We start from the raw sequence: 24,908 nt of genomic DNA, 5'->3' as shown, positions 1-24,908 counted from the left end.
CTTTTCTGTTTGTTGACACAGTCTTTTAATATGGATTTCTGGTTTGGCAGAATGTTTGTTAACTGGAAACCATTTCAAACTTCTGTCAGTAAGATTTGTTGTGATACGGATGGCCTTTTCTTTTCTTAAAATAATAGAAGCTTTTAAAAAAAGAATTGTGTAAAGAGAGAAGCATATTTTGTTTGGCTCCACCAAAATGCCCCTCAGCTCCGGGCAGCCCAGCGCTCCTGCCTGAGACCAGGCCCGGAGCGGGCAGAGGGGAGAGGGTTGCAAAGTGAGATTTCGGTTGGGGTCCGTGCATTCCTTTCCTTGTGACTGACTGTGTTGTGGGTCGTAGTTGGCCCAGCACCGGGCGGCTTGAGGGAATTTCCTTAATGAAACTCAGCAGTAGGAGGTCTGTGTCCTTCAAATTTGCTTTGCTCGTGGCTAATCTGAAAAAGATGCATTTTTTCCGAGACCGTTGCTTTTTTTCCCTGGAGTCTGCATTCTCAACATGCGGCTCACCAGGACAGAACTTGTCGGGACATGTTAGATACTTTCATAAACACAGTCAGGCTACTCCAGAATGGTGTCATCAAGTGTCGCCCCAGTTTTATTTGTAAAAAGGACGAGGTCAGTGTCATGACTGGCTTGAACCAGTTCAGGTATCCAGTGGGGAAGGGACCCACTTTCCTGGCATAATTGTGTGTCAGAAATAGAAACGGCAAGCCTGCACGTGGCAGTGATTTCTCTACGCTTTCCTCTCGGCTGTGAAGTGGAATGCGTGTCCCCAGCCCCCCTGTGACCTGTGTGGTCCCCTTACGTGGATAAAGCAGAGACCACGGACACCTGTCGAAGGCCGCATGGCGGGTGGAGCAAAGCCGGAATGCTTGCCCAGGAATCGCTTCTTTTCTAAAAAAAAAAAAAAAAAAAGTATTTTTTTAATTGATTTCAGAGGGAGGGAGAGGGAGGGAGAGATAGAAACATCAATGATGAGAGAGAATCACGGATCAGCTGCCTCTTACACGCCTCCCACTGGAGATTGAGCCCAACCTGGACATGTGATGGAACCGTGACCTCCTGGTTCACAGGTTGACACTCAGCCACGGAGCCACGCCGGCCGGGCTGTGCTTCCAGTTTTAGGAAGATCATGTGTCCTCCGAAACGCCGAGACCTCCGTGGACAGAGAGGATTTAGTTTGTAGCCGAGACCCATACAAGGTTTAATGCACAAGATTTCATTCTCTCACATAAAGAAGTTCAGAGAGAGGAAGTCAAGGGCTTTCAAGGTGGTTCCTTGAGTTGTGAGAGCCATTCTTCATCTTCATGGCTCCACACGGCTGCTGGGGCTCTGGCAACAACACCCTTGTTTTGGGGAGCAGATGGATGAAGGGCAGAAGCAGGGCCTGACCTTGTAAAATCGCCTGAATAAGGGGCGGGGGTTCCCAGAATAACCATGTGACGCTCTCTTTGTATCTCATCGCCCAAACTTAGTGTGGGCCACACATGCCTACAGGGAGCCCAGGACGGGGAGCTTCGTGGCTTCTCCATCCTTTCGAGCCTTTTCTGTGGACGATAGCCAGAAACATTGCCACCCTCGGAAAAATGTCTCAGAAGCGAAAACTGTTACTGTTAGTCATGATAACAGTAACTCATATGTAAGGGATCACAGGCGCTGTCTTCCGCAATTTATATGAACCATCTGACTTCACCTTCCCTAGATGTGGGTGGTATTATCCCCATTTCACAGAAAAGAAATGGTGGTTTAAAAAAAGTTACGTTTTGCCCAAGGTTCTGTCTCTAGTAAGGGGTGAGCCGGGGCTCAGAGCCAGATTTGCCTTTTTCCAGATCCCAGGCATCCAATCACTGCGCTGCCTTCTGCCTCTCAAGTGTTAGTTAGCTTGGTCATTCATTCATGTCGGCCCTGGGATGGTGTAGAACCTGCTATCCTATTTGTGGTTTTATAGTCTTTAGCTCTTTACCCTTTCCACCCAACACACACACACACACACACATTTATTTTTCCAAATCCTTAAGTATGTCTATGCTTCTGTAAAAGAACGTGACTTTCTATACTTGGTTAGGTCACTGTAAGTTGTCTTTCTGTATTTGGGTCAGGAGCCTGCATGCTAGCGTTTTGGGCGGTTTAGCGGAACCCTGGGAGCTAGTGGTGATCACAGAGTGAGTACGGAAGAGCCCTCCCCCCCAGGCATTGACAGCGCGATTCTGTAGAGGATGGGTTTTAGACGAGCCTCGGAACATCCAATTATACTGTGACTCTGCATGTGAATCAGAGCTGCCCTGGGTGTGCACACCCAGGTGTCCCGGTAATTACAGGTGTATCGTGGTTACCTCCAAATGGCCACCCACCCCTTCAAAACATTCCCAAGAAATTAGGCAGAGTAAACAGGCAATTCTATTTTAGTACTCCTTATAGTTTCCCCTTAAGCAACACTGCTTATATAATGATTTTGGTAATGGAAGCTGAATCTTAATTCACATAAAGCAGGTATGGGGTTAATTATAATACCGACTAGAGGCCCGATGCACGAAATTCGTGCAAGAGTAGGCCTTCCTTCCCCCGGCTGCCGGCACCGGCTTCCCTCTGGCACCTGGGACCCGGGCTTCCCTCGCAGCCCCAGCTTCGTCCAGAAGGTCGTCTGGAAGGACGTCTGGTCTAATTAGCATATTATGATTTTATTATTATATATTACTTTGAATGTCCACTTGTAAAAACAATTCATTTCCTATCTTATGAAATTTTGAATAGTGGCAGAAATAATAGACTATTGTATTAGAAATCTGAGTCAGATGGGGCCGGTGGTGACCTTTGACTGAGCCTGCTGATACAAGCCTGTTTAAGGGTTACCCTCTGTGTGTGTTTTCCACAAGGACCAGGGAAGAAAGACATTCTCCTGACAGGTGAGGAGGAAGAGAGCTTTGCCCAGGGCTGCAAGGCTGGCGACACTGTCTCCTCCTTTATTCCAGTCTTTGCCACCTGGACATCGGCTATCGAGAGGAGGGACGGGCAAGGATTCTCATCTTGTCCATTTATCAGCTTTGTTCTCTAGTGCGTCGACTCCTTGGAGTTATTTCTTTACAAAGAAGTCCTTTTTTCCTATCTGGGAGCTCCCTGCCTGTGGTTGCCCCCCGTTCCTGGTCACGTGTGTACAGAAGCACATGTGTGTACAGAAGCGCTGTGCTCCATCGTGGGAAGGACTGTTTCTGGAAAGGCATGAACGCAGTGGGCACCAGGGTCTGCCTGGGCCCTCTCATTCCGAGTGTGTAAGCTGCTTCGGTAACCGAGCCCCCTCCGTTCGAGAAGTTGGTTTCTGCTGAGGCTGTTGGCCTGTCTCAGGTGCCCTGAACCCTGGTTAGCGAGTGAAGAGTCTCCGGGCTCTCCGCACAGTCCCTTTCCTCTTGGATGACCTGATGAGCTTTATCTGATCGTGGGAAACATGTTTCCTAATTGTCCTCGAGATCATGGGCTTCGTTATTCCCTGGAGTGAATTTCACTTGGCAAACTTACACCACTTGGCTCCTGAAGACAACGATAAGTAGCACTTGGTGTTGATCTGTAGAATTAAACAAACAAACAAACAAAAAGGTTAAAAAGAAGGCTTCCCTACCCTGTATGCAGTCCTTCCCTCAGCACTGAGGGAAGTGGCTTGTGCTCATTCATGACGTCATGTCACCAGGGATTCTGCCGTGAACACAGCAGGCGTGGTTTCCTCCCACTTATTATGGGAGACATGTTTATTATGAAAGAGGGGACATGTTTTCATAAGGAATCTACAGAGAGAACTTCAGGGGCTGGCCCAGAGTCACTGTATCTGATAACATTTGTATGAATGCGGGATTGATGGCAAAACCGGAAGGCAAGGAGGAAGATTTTTTAAAATATATTTTATTGATTTTTTACAGAGAGGAAGGGAGAGGGATAGAGAGTTGGAAACATCGATGAGAGCGAAACATCCATCAGCTGCCTCCTGCACCCCCCCCCTTTACTGGGGATATGCCCGCAAACAAGGCACATGCCCTTGACCAGAATCAAACCTGGGCCCTTCAGTCCACAGGCCAATGCTCTATCCACTGAGCCAAACCGGTTAGGGCCAGGAGGAAGATTTTAAAGTCTTGGAAACCCGGTCGGAGGGTGGGATGTTTCTCCATTGGTAATGGGTAGCCAGCGGGGCTCAGGATTGGAGCAGGGATGTAATCTAGGCACTCAGAAAGCATAATTCTGATCCTAGGTGCCATCCCATGAGGAAGGGCAGCGATGGGGGTCCCCTGAGGAGCTGGCGATGTTTGCATGCCCAAGAGAAAGCCCTGAAGTAACGGGCTGTGGCCAGGCTGGGCCGGGACAGAGAGGAGACACTGCCATGGGAAATGGGGGCTGGTGCTGACTGCATAGGAGAGGCAGCCGATGGCGTTGGGAGTTTCAGGCGAGCAGACTTTGGGAGTAATTCTGGATGCAGTAAGCGCTTAAAGAGCATCAGTTAAGAGAAGCCCGAATGTGCTCTCATGTGACTTCTTTCTCAGATCCTATCTTTGATGCCTATCGCTTGGAGTTATTTCCTAAAACCAGGAATAAATTGCCTTCCCGCTCTCCTCATTCCAGATCCAATGGAAACATGTCTTTCTCTGTTTTTGTCTTTTCAGGGGGTGTGGGGGCTTTAAGGAGAAATTCTCCCCAAATTAGGAGAAAATGGAGCTAAGACCATTACTCACAAGTGAGAAGTGGCAGCTCAGCTGAGAAGTGTGTGGCGTGCACTGACCACTGCATGGCTTGTCTCCTAGGCGTTCTTTGTCGACCACAACTCCCGGACCACCACGTTCATCGACCCCCGGCTCCCCCTGCAGAGCAGCCGGCCCACGAGCGCGCTGGTGCACCGGCAGCACCTGACCCGACAGCGCAGCCACAGCGCGGGCGAGGTGAGTCAAGCCCGGGGAACCCCGACCGACCGGGGCTGCTGACCCTGGTACCCCCGACTGGGGCCGCTGACCCCGGGACCCCCGACCGGGGCCGCTGACCCCGGGACCCCCGACGGGCTGCTGACCCCGGGACCCCCGACCGGGGCCGCTGACCCCGGGACCCCCGACCGGGGCCGCTGACCCCGGGACCCCCGACCGGGGCCGCTGACCCCGGGACCCCCGACCGGGGCCACTGACCCTGGGACCCCCGACAGGCTGCTGACCCCGGGACCCCCGACTGGGGCGGCTGACCCCGGGACCCCCGACCGGGGCTGCTGGGTGCTCCAGGGGGTGATGTGTGGCTCCCCCGCCCTGTCTCGCTTTCCTGGTTTGACTTAGAGATGCTCATGTGGAGGCTGGGGAGGGCTGGGATGTTGACAGGGCTTCTTTGGAGACGCATGGAGCCCACGTGCCCAATAGAAGAAGCAGCCTATCGGAGGGGAGAGGAAAGAAACGAGAGGTTTTCTTACATTCAGAGGCTAGTGAGAGAGAATTCATAATGTGATGCAATACGTAAGAGGGGATGATGAGCCTGACTGGTGCGGCTCAGTGGTTGAACATTGACCTATGAATCAGGAGGTCACGGTTTGATTCCCAGTCAGGGCACATGCCCTGGTTGCAGGCTCAATCTCCAGTGTTGGGTGTGTAGGAGGCAGCCAATCCATAATTCTCTCTCATCATGGATATTTCCATCTCTCTCTCCCTCTCCCTTCCTCTCTGAAATCAATAAAATATAAATTTACTAAAAAGTGGGGATGAGCCCTTTTGCCCACCTAAGGGCAGCTTCACAGGAAGGAAGGAACGTGACTTGTAGTGGGCTAAGTTTGGGTGAAATGTCAGGGATTTTCTGAAGTGAGGCTTGGTGGATTCCATAAAGATCTCTGGCCAAGGCGGGGGGATTGTGGCATTCTCACTCAGTAATATTCTTTAAGATTGAGTTGTATCTGAGAGTTGATTTATGTACTGGAAGCGTCCAGAGAAAATGGGTAGAATTAAGAATTCCTGAAATTTCTATTGGCTGGTGTGCAGGGACCCATGGCAGCCACACGAGGGCTCTCGAATAGCCTAACAAAACCAGAAGTCACCCTTTCCTGCTTCTCCTTTTCTATAGAGGCTTAAATAAAGAAAAGGAATCCTGGAGGTCACATTTCTTCTCCTTCTACGGATGGACGTCTGCTTTGGATACATATCCTCACTTCATATGCATTGTTTCTAATAATTCCCTTTGACAGATTTAATTCAGATTATTTTCCTGCACGCCTCTTCCACACCGATGTGCATACCCTATTTTCAGTACTGTATTGCGAGCCATATACTTCTGTAGCTTCTATTATAAGAAACAATTATAAGTGCTGTGAGTAACTGGACTTGAGACATCAAAATTCCCCTCTGGAATTCCCCCTCATCCTCTCCACACTGGCTCTCATGCGTCCGGCGTGTGTGCTGGTTGTAAGTGCAGACACAGAGGAGTGTACAGGAGATGCTCATATAAACATGGTCTACTGCAGGATGAGGCAGCCACAGAAATATGTATGCTTTACGAGCAGCTAATAAATCTTTACCTTGCTCTCCTGCAAGCCTCTGTGGTGCAGTGGGCGATGCACACAGCATTCATCTGACAGGCAGAACACTCACCTTTGGACCCGTGCATGGCGCGGAGCAGTTAGGGCGCTGCCTGCCTCGCTGCCGTGGCCAGTGCACTCGAGCCACTGTCTTATCTCGACTTTACCGCATGGAGCTGACTGCTCACTGCTCAGGGCTGTGCGCGTGAGATGAATAGCTGGACTCACATTTTCTTTCCATGATCTAGACCAGTGGTCGGCAAACTGCTGCCCCTTGAGCAGCCGTGGGCAAACTACGGTCCGCGGGCCGGATCCAGCACGTTTGAAATGAATAAAACTAAAAAAAAAAAAAAAAAAAGACCATACCCTTTTATGTAATGGTGTCTACTTTGAATTTATATTAGTTCACACAAACACTCCATCCATGCTTTTGTTCCGGCCCTCCGGTCCAGTTTAAGAACCCATTGTGGCCCTCGAGTCAAAAAGTTTGCCCACCCCTGCCCTTGAGTGTGGCTCTTCCACAAAATACCACGTGCAGGCGCGCAGGTACAGTGCGATTGAAACTTCGTGGCCACACTCAAAGGGCCAAAGAGCCGCATGTGGCTCGTGAGCCGCGGTTTGCCGACCATGGATCTAGACTAGTTCCATGATCTAGAAGTAGCCCGTTGTGGGAGAGGGGCCCTAAGGTGCACGTTAACATTTGAGTGACCATTGCTCTTCGCCTTGATGGACACTGAGCCGTGGGGAGAGGTACCCCATAAAGACGGAGCGTTGGGGCCCGCCTTGTTCAGCCTTTTTGAGGGGACACGTGTCCTGGCACCGCGATGGAAGGTGCACTTGAGGCAGCGACAGGCTCAGCTCTCAGGGCCTCCCACGGGCTGGCCACCGGGCAGGAAGGAGGGGTGGGGTGTGGAGTGGACCTCCGCTGTCCTGGGAAGTGGCAGCAGCAGCATCCGGACAGGAGGGAACGTGCCTGTGGGCGATGGCAGCACTAACTCTGTGACTGACACACGAGACGCAGTTCACCCTGGAATCCCCCCAGACCACGGAGTCGCGGGGATTCATGCCGCGCGTGGGCCAGCAGCTCCCGAGAGGCAGCCTGAGAACCGTTCAGTCCCATGGACAGACGGGCTTCCCAGCCCCGCTCCTCTGCTCCGTTTGCAAACACGCAGGTGGGGGGATGGCGGCATCTCTTCCATCCACCGGGTGATACTGACCCACACCTGCAGTGGCTGCATGGTGCTTGTTTCAGTGATACGCGTCCATAACATATGTTCCCGTCCTGTGTTCTCATCGAGGAGAGAGCAGATGAAACTAAGCCTAATACAGATGAACAAGCATGAGTGATAAATGCTTTCAGGAGGGCCATCTGCTCGACACTGACCGTGGGAATATCCCCCAGGGATGAGCAAGCCGTGCAGGGCGGGGAGACATTGCCAGTTTCAGGGCCTTGAGAAAAACTCTCACCAAAGCCCACTCTGATGCCCGATGTGCAGATTTGAATGGGTGAGAGGAGAAGCTCTGTTTGAAAGGTGCCGACGTATAAATCCAGTGTGTTATTTTGCCTTTCGTTATCTTAACGCTACTGTTCCACTGTTGTCTTAAAAGGCTCGTGTGATATCAGGGTGGGGGACGCTAACACGGAGCGAAAGCAGTATTGGCATTTCCTCTTCAGAATATTTTTTGTTTGTCTGCTGGTATGAATGAGTGTGTGAATCTATAATAGGCCCCATAACTAATTCAGGTCAGGGCAGCCCCATTTGGCTCCTCCACACCTGCTATGATTAGCTCCCTGGGTGGGAGGTTCAAACCAGAAAGAGCTGCTGGGCCGGGTGCTCTAATAGGCAAGCGGAATTGCTCCTGAGCAGATAATGCACCGGCTCAGAAGCCCACATGGAGACATCTGCCCCAGGCCCCTCCTCTGGGAGGCAGGATCCCCTGACCCACCGGGGAAGGCAGGTGCCCCCTGGCTCTGCCGAGATGCGATGTGTTTGTCCCGCGCGGGTCTTTGTCCGCGTGTCCCGTGGCAGGTTTGGGTTCTGTCGGGCGGAAGTCATCCCTGCTGAGCAGGTGTGCTGTTTAGCTCCTGCAGCCCCATCATCGTGAGCATGTGGAGCTACCCCTGTGCCATACAGTGAGCAGTCAGTGCCCCTGCCCCTCTCATGGACCCGGATGTCCTGCCCCTCCACTCAGTTCAGCAACTAAAGCAGAGCTTTTGGGAATCTCGAGCCAGCTCCCCCGCTGGCATCTTTACTGATCGGTTGGTATCTACCAATGCTCATTGCCCTAGCCGGTTTGGCTCAGTAGATAGAGCATTGGCCTGCGGACCAAAGGGTCCTGGGTTCAGTTCCGGTCAAGGGCACGTACCTTGGTTGCAGGCTTCTCCCCTAGCCCGGGCCCTCGTCGGGGCGTGTACAGGAGTCAACCAATCAGTATGTTCTCTCACATTAATATTTCTTTCTGTCTTTCCCTCTCTCTTCTACTCTCCCTAAAAATAATGGAAAAATATCCTCGGGTGAGGGTTAACCAGAAAAAGAGCAAAAAGAAAGACGTGGCTCAGGTGCTGATAGCAAGCACGCGAGGTCTGGGTGCAGAGCCTAAGGGGTGCTTGTGTCTGCAGGTAGGAGAGGATTCGCGACACGCGGGGCCGCCCGTCCTTCCCAGGCCGTCCAGCACGTTCAACACCGTCAGCAGGCCACAGTACCAGGACATGGTTCCAGTGGGTATGGCACCCCCTCCCAGAAACCTCCACCCTGCTTCTTGCGCCAGCCTGTCCCGTGCATGCTGTGCTGGCACTGCCCCCTTGTCCGCCCGCTGCTCTTGCCCTGGACTCAGAAACTCTGCGTCATCCCCAGGAAATTGATCCGAATCCCAAAGCACTTAGGTCTTGTACAATCCTCTAGGACAGTGGTCGGCAAACTGCGGCTCGCGAGCCACATGCGGCTCTTTGGCCCCTTCAGTGTGGCTCTTCCACAAAATACCGACTTCTGCGCATGGGCCACGAAGTTTCAATCACACTGTACGTGCGCGCCACTCAAGGGGCCAAAGAGCCGCATGTGGTTCTCGAGCCGCGGTTTGCCGACCACGGCTCTAGGAGGAGATTTTTTAATGCCATGCTCTGCCTTTTCTGACTAGAGCTGTTGCATTAGATTGTTGAAGTTAAAGAAAAATAAGTTGTTAAGGGTTTCTGATATTTGAGAATTCACTCAGTTATGTGATTTAAATATACCTATATTTCTGATTATAAATAAATGTAATCAAGATGAATCATCTTAAGTAAAAAAAAAACTAGTTTTCTTGATAAAAAGAGGTATGACAAAAGCCCTTAATAAATTTTAAGTAACTATTTTTAAATTTCTATGGGCATTAGGCAACCTTGGCTAAGATAAAATTTTTTTAACGGATAGTTGATATTGCTGATTATGTTGTAGGTGTCGATATAGTTGGTTTGGTAAAGCGCTGTGTGTGGCCTGATGGCACCTATTCCCACATAGAATTCGGGAATGGCTTGTTCTCTGCATTTTGGTAGTAGCGGTTGCTGGCTACTGTTGCATTTTGGGGACTTGTTCTGCCTCTTCACCTCCCTGCATGGCTGATATGTAATCAGAAGATAGTTATCTATTTCTAAAAGTTACTTATGAAGTTGATTTTGATAAGCAGTGGCTTGAAATGATTAATAGATAGAATCCTGGTGATCTCACCTTGCTAGTTGATGACAAATATGACTCATCAAATGAGTAATGAATGGTAAAGAAAGTCACACTGGATAGATCTAAGTCCAATGTTCATAACAGCATAGACACAGCGTGGAGTTTAAGTGTTGGTAGTGGCTTGAGTGCCAGGAGTATTAACCCCAAAAACAGATTTTTAAAAAGTTTGGATTCGTATGCACAAAACGAATAGCAGGTTGTTTGTAAATGTTGTCCTGTTTTCTGATTTTCAGCTTATAATGACAAGATCGTTGCATTTCTGCGCCAACCCAATATCTTTGAAATTCTGCAGGAACGTCAGCCTGATCTCACCAGGAACCACTCACTCAGGTAACCATAGTATTGGCGTTTGGTGCAGAGTGCGTACGCCCCAGCTTTAAATCTTCAGGAACAATGGTCATCGTCTTGGAAATTTACTCTTTCTCTCTGGCTTGCTGTCCAGAGGCATCTGGTCACGAACACTTCATGTCGTCAACGCCAGGTCACTGTAGTCCTGGGTTTTCTCTGTTAAGTACAAGGATGGAATAAAATTGACTAAAGAACCCAGAACCTTCTTTAAAGAATATGAAAAAAAAAACACCCACAAAATTCACAGCCAAGAATGCCCCCTAGATGTGCAGATTATAATGAAAATAACAAGACACGAACCTTTTTGAGTAGCTTGAGAAAACAAAAACAACATAGAGCTTGTTGAATTGAGATTCATAAAACCCTAGACTTGGTATTCGAATTTTTCCATAATAAAAACACAGCCGAACCGAGGAGGGGACCCGAGGAGGGAACCCGATACCGTCTACAGTCCCGCATTCCCCTGCACGAACCCTTTCTTCTCAACAGGCCTTCCACGCCTCCGGCTTCAAGCCTGGTTGTACTTTCCTGAAAACATGCTGCTCCTTTTCCCTGGCAGGATTTTTCTCCTCTTCTGCGTTGGGCAGGAAAGACCTTGCCTTCGGAACTCAATGCCATCCGCCCCTCCATGAGCGGTGCACCCTCCCTGTGTATGCTCCCTCTCAGGAACGAGGCTAGATTTTCTCAGCGTCCATGGCGAGATGGAAAAAGTGGGAGTTAAGGCGGACAGTCTGCCAGAACTCCAAGCCCTTTGGGTTTACACGCCACATTCACTGGTAGAAATGGGTCTGCCCTGGGGTGCCATCCTGACCCACAGCAGGGGCCCTCAAGTCCTTCTCTACTTGGGGTGCCAGCCTGTGTTCATCAGGATCATCTGGGAGCTTTATGAAGTACAAGGTGCCAGGTCTCATCGCCCCCAGCTCCCCTCCCTTCTCTGAAGTTGTACCCCCTAGTCTTCCACACCCTGCCCAGAAGTTTCATTCAGGAGGTCTGGGGTAGAGCTCAAGCATTTACTTTTTAAAACCTCTCTCTATAATTTCATTGGCGCTGCCAGGTTTAATAAGCTGTGGTCTAGACACTTAATTGCCTACTTAATCATGTAATATATCAACTTACCCTTCATACTATTTTGGTTCTGTGACTTTTGTGCTTTAATTAGACTTTTGAGCCTTTATGCTTTATTTTTAATTCCATTTTAAGCTCCTTACAAATAGGGATGTTATTCAAATCATTATTTCTCTTCTTTATGCTCAAATATCTAGAGTAGCATTTTGCATATAGTGAATATATATATATGTGTATATATGTATACACATATATATATTTGTTTATTTGAAAATAAATTACCAAATATCCTTCTTATGATGTTCTCAGTCTGTCTCTATTTTTTCCTGAGGTATTTTTGACCTGCAACATTATATTAGTTTCAGGTGCCCAACATAATGATTTGATATTTGCATGTACTGTAAAATGATCACCGCAATAAGTCTAGTTAACATCTGTCACCAAACATAGTTATAAAATTTTTTCTTGTAATGAGAGTGTTAAGATCTCTCTTAGCAACTTTCAAATATGCAACACAGTATTATTAACTGCAGTAGCGATTTTCAAACGGTGTGCCACAGAATTTTTAGAACATGCAATACTATTTAGCCAGGGGCACTGTCCTCTTTTTCCTTAGATTGCCAAATAAAAAATGACAACAGCCCCAGACAGTTTGGCTCAGTGGATAGAGCATTGGCCCATGAGCTAAAGGGTCCCGGGTTCGATTCTGATCAAGGGTATGTACCTCGGTTGCAGGTTCCCCGGCCCTGGTCAGGGTGTGTGCAGGAGTCAGCCAATCGATGTGTCTCCCCCACATCGATGTTTCTTTCTGTCTCTTCCTCTCCCTTCCACTCTCTCTAAAAATCAATGGAAAAATATCCTCGGGTGAGGATTAACCAAGATAGATAGATAGATAGATAGATAGATAGATAGATAGATAGATAGATAGATAATGGATCTCTCTTTTTAAAAAAATAAGTGACAACAGCCAGCACAACAATATCTGTCCATTGTGAATACATTACAATTATTCCGATTTATTTTGTCAGATCAGCAAGAAATAGATTTCTTGGTGTGCCGCAGACTTTCAGTGCTAAGCTTATGTGCCATGAGCTGGCTGGGAAAGGCTGAAGATCACTGAACGAAGGTCACCATGCTGTCTGTCACGTCCCAGCACTTGTTTCCTTTACCACCGGAGTTTGTACCTTTAGACGCCACCCATTTCGCCCTCCCCACCCACCCCGCCAGTCTGTCAGGTCTCTAAGCTCGTCGTCACCTTCTAAAGGTCAAGTCTAACACGGCAGCGGTTGCTTACCCAGAAATCCCAGTTTCCCATTAGTTGACCTCTAATCAAGTCTGAGTACTTTCCCCAGCCGGGCACGCAGGCTGCTCTAACTCCCACCAAAATCACCAAACCATGCACGTTACCATCCTGTACATTTGTTTACTGTGGCACCCACTCGGTCATGCATGGTGCACCAGAGGGTCTTGCGTAAGAAGGCCTAGTTAATAAGACTGAGAAATGAGCTCCCGGTCATCTCGTGAGAGATATTGCGGATTGTGGGCCACAGAGCCTTGTCATTTCTTGCTAACAGTTCAGTCAGGATCTGCACACCATTTTCCAGCATGAAGAGCAGCCATGTTTGGGGCATGTCTGTTCCACTATTGATTTTTGCTGTATTGTTGCTCTTAGGACGAAAACAGTTCTGCAAAACGCCATCTTTCTTCAGTAGCTCTGTGTGGGCCAAAGGAAAATATCAGTGTAGAGTCGAGCCTCAATGTTTCCCCCCAAACGCGAAAGAGTAAAAAGGCATCCCAGAATGCACGGTCACTATGCTAGCACAAAATAGTTTCTAATGGAATCTGCTGTTTACATGTATGTTCAGGTAAAGTGAGAACTTATTAGTGAATCAGAGGCATTTCTTACAAACGAAGTATGCATCCCGTCTATGTTAATAATGTATTTTTTGTCTCTCTCGGTGGATTTAAATAGTCACGGAAACTGTCTACAGCAAAATTAACCTAAAATTAAAACCTCCTTGTTCATACACATCGTCCCACATACAAATGGATACTATGAATGTACCCCATTGAATTAGTTAATTAGTTATTACTATCAGTTCCTTGGGACACATTTTACTGAAAACATTCTCGCAGGCTCATAAGCATGTCATTATATTAAAAATCAGGTGCCTTATGTGTCTGACTTTGATCATTTATCATAGAAATGGCTTAATAGTATACCATCTGTGCTTAAAGTATTTTAAAATATCTTGTTTTTTTCCCCTAACACAGTGGTAGGCAAACTCATTAGTCAACAGAGCCAAATATCAACAGTACAATGATTGAAATTTCTTTTGAGAGCCAAATTTTTTAAACTTAAACTATATAGGTAGGTACATTGTTATTAACTTAATTAGGGTATTCCTAAGGCTTAGGAAGAGCCACACTCAAGGGGCCAAAGAGCCGAAGTTTGCCGACCACGGCCCTAACATATTGATTCTTATGTATTTACATTCCAAATCAAGTGCAAGCTACATGAAATCAAGGTCAACGTCTTACTCATCTTTTTAATCCTCATAGGACTCAGAGGGAGCAGGTCCGAGTAAGTCCCTGGGCAGGCCCTTTAAGAGGAACTGCCTGAGACTCCAGAAGACCTCCCCCCCTCCGACTCCCCGCATCTCACTCAGTCATAATCGCTGCCGATTTCCACAGCCAGAAGTTATAGGACCTTCTCTTCCCAGCACTTGAACCCTGGGCTGGGGGGCCTGGTGTGGGGCCAGGGCCCTTTGCTCTCCAGGGGGGACCTCCTCGGCCAAGACATCCCTCTCTATTTTCATCCCCCACACGTGGGTGTCAGCCTCGAAGTGGCTGCCTCTCCATCCACATCCTCAGCTATAGGACTTCTGCTCGCTGGGCCTCAGGCGATTCTGAAGCATGGTTGTTCTGTAGTCTAGCTGTACCTTTGAGGTGGTGGTAGGAGGATGTGAGCATGCACCTGCCTGTGCGGCCATCTGGACTGGGCAGCATTATTTTGCATATTGAGATGAACTTTTGAATAATGTTCTCAACTTTTAAAATACATAGAGAGTTGGCCCTGGCCAGTGTGGCTCAGTTGGTTGAGCATTGTCCTGTGGACCGAAAGGTCGTAGGTTCGATTACCCATCAGGGCACATACTCAGGTTTCAGGCTTGATCCCTGGTAGGGGTGCATGCGAGAGGCAACCAGTCGATGTTTCTCTCCCTCTCCTCCCTCTCTCTCTAAAAAGCAATGAAAACAGTTAAACTAATACATTGGGATTTTCACAGGGTTTGTTTTTTATATTTACTCTGGATACAATTAAAATATACTTTTCTACTTTCTCTTTTACAACCATAACATTTTTTCGTGTATTGAACCCTTTCATTTCTTACAATAAAATTTTCTTGTTTATTTAAGAACTCAGCATTTCTTGTCTCGGTTTTCCAAAGCATTTTATGTTTTTCTTTCTGTTGTGGGTGGATTTTTTTTTTTTTTAAGTCTTCTAAACAATGATTACCAAAATGTGGGAAACCACTAGTTTTTATGGTATTCTTTTCTGGAAATTGGTACTTCGAGGTTTTTTGTCCTTGCCTTGACATTTTTCATTACCGTTTAGAAAGCACTGCCATATCCTTATCTGTCCCTTTACACGCTTTTTACTGGCTTGCTCTTCCTAATTGCTTCATATTAACTAGTTTGTTTGTTTGTTTTTTGATATATATAGTTATTTTAAAATCAAATGACAGGAGATGTAACAGTTCCAATTCCTCAATATATTTTCATTAAACCACCTGTTATCAAATACATAATAAAATAGTATAATTCATATGAAAATGAAATTCTCTAGTTATACGTTCTAGTATATCCTTGATGCTCATTCCTCAGAATCACGATGGACTTAGGTCCAAGCTCTTGGAGTGCCTTAGGTAAGGGGTCTTATAACCAGATTCTCGTGTGTAATAACTAACCTCCACTTTTCGAGCTCAAACGGGCTCTTCTTCATTGATAATGTTCCCCACTAGGTATTGAATGATGAGAAATGTAAAACCTTCATATTTGTTAACTCTTCGGCACTCACAGAGTTATTTCAGTTTTATAGAGAGCCCATCATTTTGTCGACTGCTTATCATAAAAGTACTCAACAAATGTTTGTGGAATGAACCAAGACAATCAGCGTGGTTACAGCAACCTGCAGAAACAGGAAAAGGAGTCTGGCCCAAGGCTTCTAATTTGGTCCTGTTTCCAATAAATCTTACAGCTCTTGAAAAATGAATAAATAATTATGAGGCCTACCTAATGATATACACCATAGCTAAGAATTATTCAGTGCCATCACGAAATAGGTTCCATGATAAGTATTTTAGTTTCATTCATTCATTTAATCCTTCCCACAAACAACCCTTTGAGGCATGCACTATAATTATGTTTATTTCAAAATGAGGAAGCCAGCAAAGAGAGTTAAGTAACTCTATGTTTCAATTTTATTTTTTAATTATTGTTTACATTCAGTGCTTCTCGTGTACAGCCTAGTGGTTCGACAATCACCTACTTTACAAAGTGTTCCCCCCAATATTTTCAGTACCCACCTGGCACGGTCCAGAGTTATTACAATCTTATTGATTATATTCCTTATGTTGTGCTTTACATCCCATGACTATTTTGCAACTACCAATCTGTACTTCTTAATCCCTTCATCTTTTTCACCCATCCCCCCCAACCTCCCTCCCCTCCAGCAACCATCAGTCCGCTCTCTGTGTCTATGAGTTCCTTTCTATTTTGCTTATTTGCTCATTTTGTTCTTTAGATTCCACGTATATGTGAAATTGTATGGTATTTGTCTTCCTCTGACTCACTGACTTCACTTAGCATAATACCCTATAGGTCCATCCATGCTGTCACAAATGAGAAGATTTTATTCTTTTCCATGGCTGAATACTATTCCATTGTGTATATGTACGTACCACCTCTTCTTGATGCATGTGTCTGTTGATGGGCACCTGGATTGCTTTCATAGCTTGGCTATTGTAAATAATGCTGCAGTGAACACATAGTATAATCATTCGAATGACTGTTTGGGGTTTCTCTGGATATACAAGATGTGGCAAAAGTAGGTTTACAGTTGTGAGTAAGCAGTTTATTCTTGTATTATCTATTAATTATTTTATTATTTTCCATATGGACAACTGTAAACCTACTTTTGCCACACCCTGTATATACCCAAAAGTGGAATCATTGAGTAACGAGGCGGTTCCATTTTTAATTGTTTGAGGACCCTCCGTACTGTTTCCTACAGGGGGCGCCCCAGTCTGCGTTCCCAGCAGCGCACAAGGTTCCCCTTTTCTCCATGTCCTCAGCAACACTTGTTGTTTGTGGATTTATTGATGATAGCCATTCTTATGGGTGTGAGGTCATATCTCATTGTGTTTTAAATTTGAATTTCTCTGATGATTAGTGACATTGAGCATTTTTTCATAGGCCTGTTGGCCATCATTATATCCTCTTTGGAGAAGTGCCTATTCAGCTCCTTTGTCTATTTTTTGATTGGATTGTTTATGTTTTTGATTGTTCAGTTGTATGAGTTCTTTATAAATTTTGGATATTAACCCGTTTTTGGATGTATCATTGGCAAATATGTTTTTCCATTCAGTGGGTTGTCTTTTTGTTTTGTTGATGGTTGCCTTCACTGTGCAAAAGCTTTTTAGTTTGATGTAGTCCCATTTGTTTATTTTTTCTTTTGTTTCCCTGGCCCAAGGAGATGTATCAGAAAAATATCGCATGAGAAAGGTCTGAGATCTTACGGCCTATGCTTCCTTAGAGGAGTTTTATGGTTTTGAGTCTTGCATTCAAGTCTTTAATGCATTGTTAGTTTATCGTATATGGTGTAAGAAGGAGAGAAGGCAGGGGTGGGTGGGTGGATGGGTGGCAAGAGATCAGCCAAAGAATTTGTATGCATATATACATAACCAATGGACACAGACAATAGGATGGTAAAAGCCTAGGGCAGGGAGCTGGGGCTGGCTAGAAGGGGTCAATGGGGAAACAAAGAGGATATATGTAATACTTTCAACAATATTTTTAAAAATGAAGATAGTCTAGTTCCATTTTTTTGCATGTATCTGTCCAATTTTCCCAACATCATTTATTGACTAGATTTATTTTACCCCACTATATATTCTTGCCTCCTTTGTCATATATTAATTGACCATATAGGTGTGGGTTTATTTCAGGACTCTCTATTCTATTCCATTGATCAGTATGTCTGTTTTTATGCCAGTACTGTGCTGTTTTGATTACAATGGCCTTGTGGTATAGTTTGATATCAGGTAATGTGATACCTCCAACTCTGTTCTTCTTTCTCAAGATGGATATGGCTATTTGGGGTCTTTTGTGGTTCCATATAAAGTTTTGGATCATTTGGTCTAGTTCTGTGAAAAATGCCATTGGTATTTTGATAAGGATTGCAGTCAATCTATAGATTGCTTTGGGTAGTATAGACATTTTAATGATGTTAATTCTTCCTATCTATGAGCACAGTGTCTGCTTCCATTTATTTGTATCTTCAATTTCTTTCTTTATAGTCTTCTAATTTTTCAAGTACAGGTCTTTTACATCCTTGGTTAAGTTTATTCCTAGGTATTTTTAAAATATATATTTTTATTGATTTCAGAGAGGAAGGGAGAGGGACAGAGAGATAGTAACATCAATGATGAGAGAGAATCATTGATCTGTTGCCTCCTGCATGTCCCACTCTGGGGATCGAGCTAGCAACCGGGCATGTGCCCTGACCAGGAATCAAACCATGACCTCCTGGTTCATAGGTCAATGCTCAACCACTGATCCACGCCAGCTGGGCCATTCCTAGGTATTCTTTGATGCAATTGTAAGTTCATTGTTTTCTTAGTTTCCTTGTCCAATAGTTCTAAGTAACTCTTTACATTCTTATCAAGGAGCTGATTCATATCCATTTACAACAAATATTTTCCCCCAAACATATGGCTGGTTAATGTCACTTCTGTGTGTCTGTAAGTATACTGTGACCGTAATGGACCAGTATTTCCAAATCTAACCTCTATAATAGGACAGAGAAAGGAAAGCTGGTCCTGTCACTGCTTGGCTCCATACAAGTCAGACTGGACCCTGTGACTGCAGCAAAGACTGTGGATTAATGATTGGTGCTCATTTTCCTTCCTTGGCATCCCCCGCTAGAGAAGTCCTGGGGATTTCTCTAAAACTGCCCTCGGGGAGTTTTTAAAAACCCGTGTATTTTTGAAGGTGTTCCTGAGCTGGGTCTGCAGGAACCATGTGTGCTGCAGAGTCTGCAACCCAGGGCTCTGTGGTTTAGAAGTGTTGCTGCTTCTGGTCGTTTCTGATCATGTGCCCTTCTTCAACTTCAACAAAATGTTGGCTGGTTCCGGTGGGAGTATTTTCTGTGGGAATTCCGGTCTTGAGACTATGTTGATTGTCCTCAAATGATCTTCTGCTAGGGTTCCTCCGCTGGGGTGATTCTCTGTGCTGGAGGAAGTGGTCGCAGAAGGCTAATTATTATGGGCATCGGAGGCAGCAGCAGCCAGCAACTTTCTCCTGAGGTTCTCACTAGACAGTTGAGCCTCATACCACCGTTGTGAGCTTTCTTTAGAAGGGATTGCTCCTTTGCCTGTCTTTGCACTTCCCTCAGGGGGTTCTGTTTGAGTTAATAATCCGAGGTCTGCTTTCTGATTGTCTTTTTCTCTGCCACAACAACAACAACAAAATGATGGCAAGATAGTTTCTTCTGAGTGGACTCAGAGAAATTTGTTCGGAGCCAAGTCTGTCCTTTTGGGGTTCACTGATCCAGTGCCTGGCTTGCATTTTACCGAGCACTGCTGTGCGCACAGCCCCGGGGTAGGCACTTGGGGAACACAAAAGCAGAGGAGGAAGGAAGGGCTTTGCCCTCAAGAAACTCGTGTTTCAAAAGGAACTTAAGCTCTAGCTTCCTGGCCCTGTGGGAAAGTGATGGAGGAAGTGCTGGGATGTACCCCAGAGTGCACAGAGAGGAGCAGCAGCCATGCAGGGTAGTTCACATGATAAGCTGTTATTTGAATATAACCTTAATCCTCATTACAAGCCAAGGAAGTGGCTTTAAGGTGAAGGCAGTAAAGGAAGAAATTGGAGGACTGCCAGAGTCCCCATAACTCTATGCAATATAAGATCCAACTGGATAAATATATTAATGTAACTTTCCAATGTCCCCCTACTAAGAGTCATCGTATCTTTAACAATATTTCTCAAACCTGTTAGTTTATTTCAGACACTGAGTGAACTCATGGAAATTTGTTAGGAGCCAAATCTGTTATTTCTCACTCTACGAGGAAAAGAAATATGTCAGGTCTACAATGTAGACTTTAACCACTTTTATTTTATTGAAACATAAATGTGTACAAATATAAAATATGCATAACCTTTTTATCTCTGTACTTTTATAAACTATAAAACCAAGAGACGTATAAATTAAGTAAAAACTTTAAAAATCAAGTAAAAACTTAAAAAATCAATCACACTTGAACTAATGAGAAGACTTGGTTTCTCAGAGACCGAATCACCAACGTTGGGACCATTGTCAGGGGACAGATACATTTGGGCTTTTCGTTTCAGTTGTGTTTGACTTGATTGTTGTGATTTTGCATCTAATGGCCCATCACCGGCATCTGTGGCATTATCGTGGTCACCATTTTTCCTTCTTAACAAATAGCATAAATTTTGTCTGCCAATTCATTGTTTTGATGAGCAAATTCATTCAATAGTGTGCCCCTAAATACAATGCTGAAGAGAACATAGGTCCTTCAATGTACTCTGTGATGGTCTTACTGCCACTTTTCTATTTGTAAACTATCGTAAAACATTTGTTCTTAGAATGAATTGCGACATCTTTTATGCTTTATTTAGTATAAATACCTCATTTATTTTGAAACCCATCTATTTTGTTTTCTCTTTAGCCTATGGCAGCTTAGAGATACATTACTTAGCCTTACTTCAGCATCGTCATTATGCAAATTAATGCTACAAAAGAAAAGTTTTGTGTTTTCAGTTGGTAAAGAATTGTGCATGAATAGTAGGCAAGGGTGGTTGTTATCACAGTTACCATTAAGGCCTTGCTGCAGACCGAAGGGCCTGGCCCTGACGCTTTGAAGTTAATCTCTGATCACTTGGCAGCAGCTGTCTTATAAATGCAAACATGGGAGCCAGAGTCACATGGCAGTGTTCAGTCACAAATGCCATGAGATTATCTAAAATATGCGTACCTCAATATCGGCAGTTTTGATTATCAAAGTGAAAACAAAATGTTTTAATTGTCCCAGAACTCAAAGATTTTGTCTGTAGATTTCTGGTAGACAAGAACACCAGTTTGAGAAATACTGGTCTATAGAATGTTGGTCAAATACCCGAGGACAAAGAAGTAGTTCCCTTATTTTTTTTTTTTCATTTCTCAGAAAAGATTGGTGACATTTCTGAGTATAGCAGCTGACTTCTGTCTCGTTCTCAGCCTTGACCTGTTCCCTTCCCCAGTGCCTACTTTGTTTCTACCCTACAAGGCCTTAGACAGGAGTTTATAGGCTAGGGGTGGGCATCAGGCCTAAACAGAGTTCAGCTAACTGAAAGTAACTAAGTGTTTTCATGTGATACTAGGATTTCCCACTGACTTTCTCTCTTTCACGGTGCCGTGAACTCTTTGCGAAAGGGACTGTAGGCTTACCATGTATTGGATTCCTGGTGTGTGATAGATAGCACGCCTTGCACAGAGGAGGCACTCAGAAAATGTATGCTGAGAGAATGCATGAATATTAGTATAAGAAAGTACTTAGTGGCCTGATGTACATCAGATGACATGCTCCAGTGTCTTGTTCCTGGAAGCATATGACCGATAACTTGTCTCTGTGATGAGTTAGCTGGTCCCTCAGGAAGCTAGTCTCAGCCTGCCTCGGCTCGATCGTTGCCTCAAGAATCAGGCGAGTGACCTTCACTGCTTAGGAGTTAATATCTGGAAAGTGATGAACAATTTCCCACTTGGCACGTTTCCTTTGGTGTCTTGGCTTTTCCTCAGCCTGTCACCCTTGTGATTCAGAACCATGATCTTTTCCTTATTCACGGGAAACACACAAGCCACAGTCCAGAGCATGAGATCCTTGTCATTGCCCCACCCCCTCTGGGTACCTCCAGGCAGAGAAGTGGGGGAGAGAGCTCAGCCTGTTTGCTTTCTGATTTTGATCTGTTTGCCTGGTTCACTGTGATGATAGACTTAGGAGATAAATTGTGTATTTGTTGGAGATAGATTTTGATTCTTCAAGATCAAAGTATAGTGTTACTGGCCCTTAAAGAGTACTTCTTTGTTTAAATTATTGTTTATTTTTTCTCCAAGATAACTTTTCCTTGTTAGCTTTTTTAAACCAACTTTTATATTTCTTACCCAAAAAAAAAAAAAATCATTCACCAGATAATGGGCCTTGGTTTCCATCCTGTGCTTTAGACATGGGATTGGAACACTTGGGGGAAATGTTCTGCTTGGTTGGAGCCTCCAAACTGAAATAGCGTTAAGCAGAGAGCTGGGCTTTCTTACACACAAGTCTGCCATTGTGTGTGTATATATATATATATGGCTACTGGTAGTGAAGGACAGACAAAACTGGCCATGCCAAAGGTTAGCTGCTTCATATGCTAACATGTTCTGTAAAATGGATCTAGCCAGAAGAAGCCGGGAACTGAACTGTTTATCTAGTGAGCTGTGTTTGTTGAGAGAAAATCCAGTGACTTTCTGTGATTAGGGAATTTTCTTGTCTCAACAATTAAACCTCGCCTTCCACCTCATTGCCTGCAGGCCTCTACATAGCTCAGAAGAGAATATGGAATTTGGAAATGCAAATGGCAGTGGAATTTTACTAAAATAGTAAACAGGGAAACAAAATGCTCTGTAGATAAGAACTAAATCTAAATAAATACTTACATCTAAGTAAGTGCTTAAATACTTGCTGTTTCATTGCATACTGGAATCTGAGTACATTGTCATTAGTCCTTAGTGTAAGACATGCTTCTGTTGGCCCCAGTGCTCCTATCAAATGCAATGCTTTCAACATAATTTATATTCTTATTTTTCCTCTCATTTCATAAAAAATAATATGGTTTGCTTTGAAATAGCCCGGTGTAAATCAGGGGATACAACTAGGAAAAATTTTATTAAAATTGTATTAATATAAAGAATTGTAAACAGTAACATGACTCATGAAACAAACAAAACACCTGATGTTATCACATGTATCTGTAATAGAACGATGGTAGAATAGTGCACAGTGTGGTGTTGGATAAGAGTTTGTAGAAGCGTGTGTGCCTTACACAGGTAGACACAGAATCTCTCTCTCCAACTGTAGTAACTGGAAGTGTCTCACATTTTCAGTTATTTGAAAGAACCGTCTGCTCTTGTATTGAATATATAATGCATCGATGCTACCTGCTTCCAAGTAAGAATGTGCTCCTCCCATATAATCTAAAGGTTCTCTCTCAGGAATATAAATGACTATCCCTACACACTCACTATTTGAAATAACAGGGAATCAGCCTGAATGATCTACCGTTGATTAGATTCAAGCCCACCACAGGCTTTAACTCAAAGCCAAGACTGTGTTTTCTTGGTTGGATGACACTACGACCTGTAGTAGGACTTGGGCAGCAAAATAGCAGGCAATAAAAGAATCTTTGTGTGTATATATATATATATATATATATATATATATATATATATATTTTATTGAATTTTTACAGAGAGGGAATGAGAGAGAGTTAGAAACATCGATGAGAGAGAAACATCGATCAGCTGCCTCCTGTACACCTCCCACTGGGGATGTGCCCGCAACCAAGGTACATGCCCTTGACCAGAATCGAACCTGGGACCTTTCATTCCGCAGGCCGACGCTCTATCCACTGAGCCAAACCGGTTAGGGCCAATAAAAGACTCTTTTCCAGCATTAGGACTGGCTAATGTTGACCCCCGTGAGGTTGTCCTTGAAGGCAAAGACCATGTCTGCCTTGGATGTGTGTTCCTAGGGTGTCACACCGCAGCTGCCACATAACAGGTACCCCAAAAATCATGTGACCATCATTTAAAAAATTGGTGCCTAAAGCACTGAGTTATGTCTCAAAAATCGACTACATAAATCGTGAACCGCTTCTTCGCTCGAACAGGGAGAAGATCCAATTTATTCGAACGGAAGGGACCCCCGGATTGGTGCGTCTTTCCAGTGATGCGGACCTTGTGATGTTGCTGAGGTAGGTGACGCTCATTCTTGAGCTAGAAAGGGCCTTATTATCAGGTGTCAGGAGCATTTTAGAAAATAATTTGACAGCACTGGTAGCCTTTATTCCTGAGTTCTTGGGGGATGCTCACTTCCCGAGGTGGATGCTGGTGTAGTGGTCCTTCATTCGGATCGCCGTTCCCATCACGGGGATGTCTGATTGTTTTTGCCCTGCTGGTCGAGGAGGTGGCATTAGAGCAGGGGAGGGTCTGTAGAGGCCACTGCATGGAACGTCCCATTCACAGAACGGAGCAGAAGGGTAGATACAGCTTACCCCTTCAGCATAGAAGAGGTCATGTTTGTATTTTCTTTCAGATTGTGTGTGTGTGTAACTTGTGCTCGGTCCCCTTTTGCTGATTCAATACTGTTTATTTACTCTATGGTTTTGGGAGTTTAGGTCTGAGAAATCAGATCAAGTTGAAATTTGGTCTCTGGTCCTCACTTTCAACTTGATAGCCCTTCATAAAACCGACCAATTGTGTTTTCTTTGCTGCTGGTTAGAGTACCTTTGGTCTTAAATTTTAGAGTGGTTTCGAGGGGAAATAGCCAGATTTCAAGAGCTCTTTTCATTTTCAATATTACCCTTCAAATGTAGGAGGCCAGAGTAGAACAATGCTTGCTCCCCCCAGTGGTTGGGACACCCCACCAGTGTGACCTCCATAGAATGAAAGGGCAAGTCATGCTGAGCCATGTCAGTCAATATTTTATTTATCCCAGAGTGCTAACAATCTCATTCATGTTATTCATAATGATCTTGGCCTGAGCCATTTCTAACTGCCTACTTGATAGTTGCCATATTTTAAAAACTAAAGCCAAAACGTTAGTTTCTTTTACTGGATTTTTGGAGCATAATTCATTGGGATATATTCACTTTCCATAAAGATTTCATTTCACTGGATTCTGAATAAGACCTATGGTAGAGGGGTTCCTTGACCGCAAGAGGGTGAGCCTTGCCCA

At 45.0% G+C, this 24,908-nt stretch overlaps 1 protein-coding gene across 1 annotated transcript in view; it reads left to right on the top strand.

The window, feature by feature from the left end:
- The window catches only part of HECW2 (HECT, C2 and WW domain containing E3 ubiquitin protein ligase 2), a gene marked incomplete at its 5' end in the record, with an annotated part of 171,337 nt that overhangs the window by 93,296 nt on the left and 53,133 nt on the right, over nucleotides 1–24,908 (top strand). The window contains 4 exons of the mRNA XM_081095984.1: nucleotides 4,776–4,910; nucleotides 9,132–9,234; nucleotides 10,455–10,551; nucleotides 23,842–23,925. Of these exons, the coding sequence (XP_080952110.1) occupies nucleotides 4,776–4,910; nucleotides 9,132–9,234; nucleotides 10,455–10,551; nucleotides 23,842–23,925 (419 nt within the window). The remainder of the gene's footprint in view (nucleotides 1–4,775; nucleotides 4,911–9,131; nucleotides 9,235–10,454; nucleotides 10,552–23,841; nucleotides 23,926–24,908) is intronic.

Source organism: Myotis nattereri (genome assembly GCF_964212035.1).
Source record: "Myotis nattereri genome assembly, chromosome: 7".
Lineage (NCBI taxonomy): Eukaryota > Metazoa > Chordata > Mammalia > Chiroptera > Vespertilionidae > Myotis > Myotis nattereri.
This window is presented reverse-complemented; position numbering and strand designations above follow the sequence as displayed.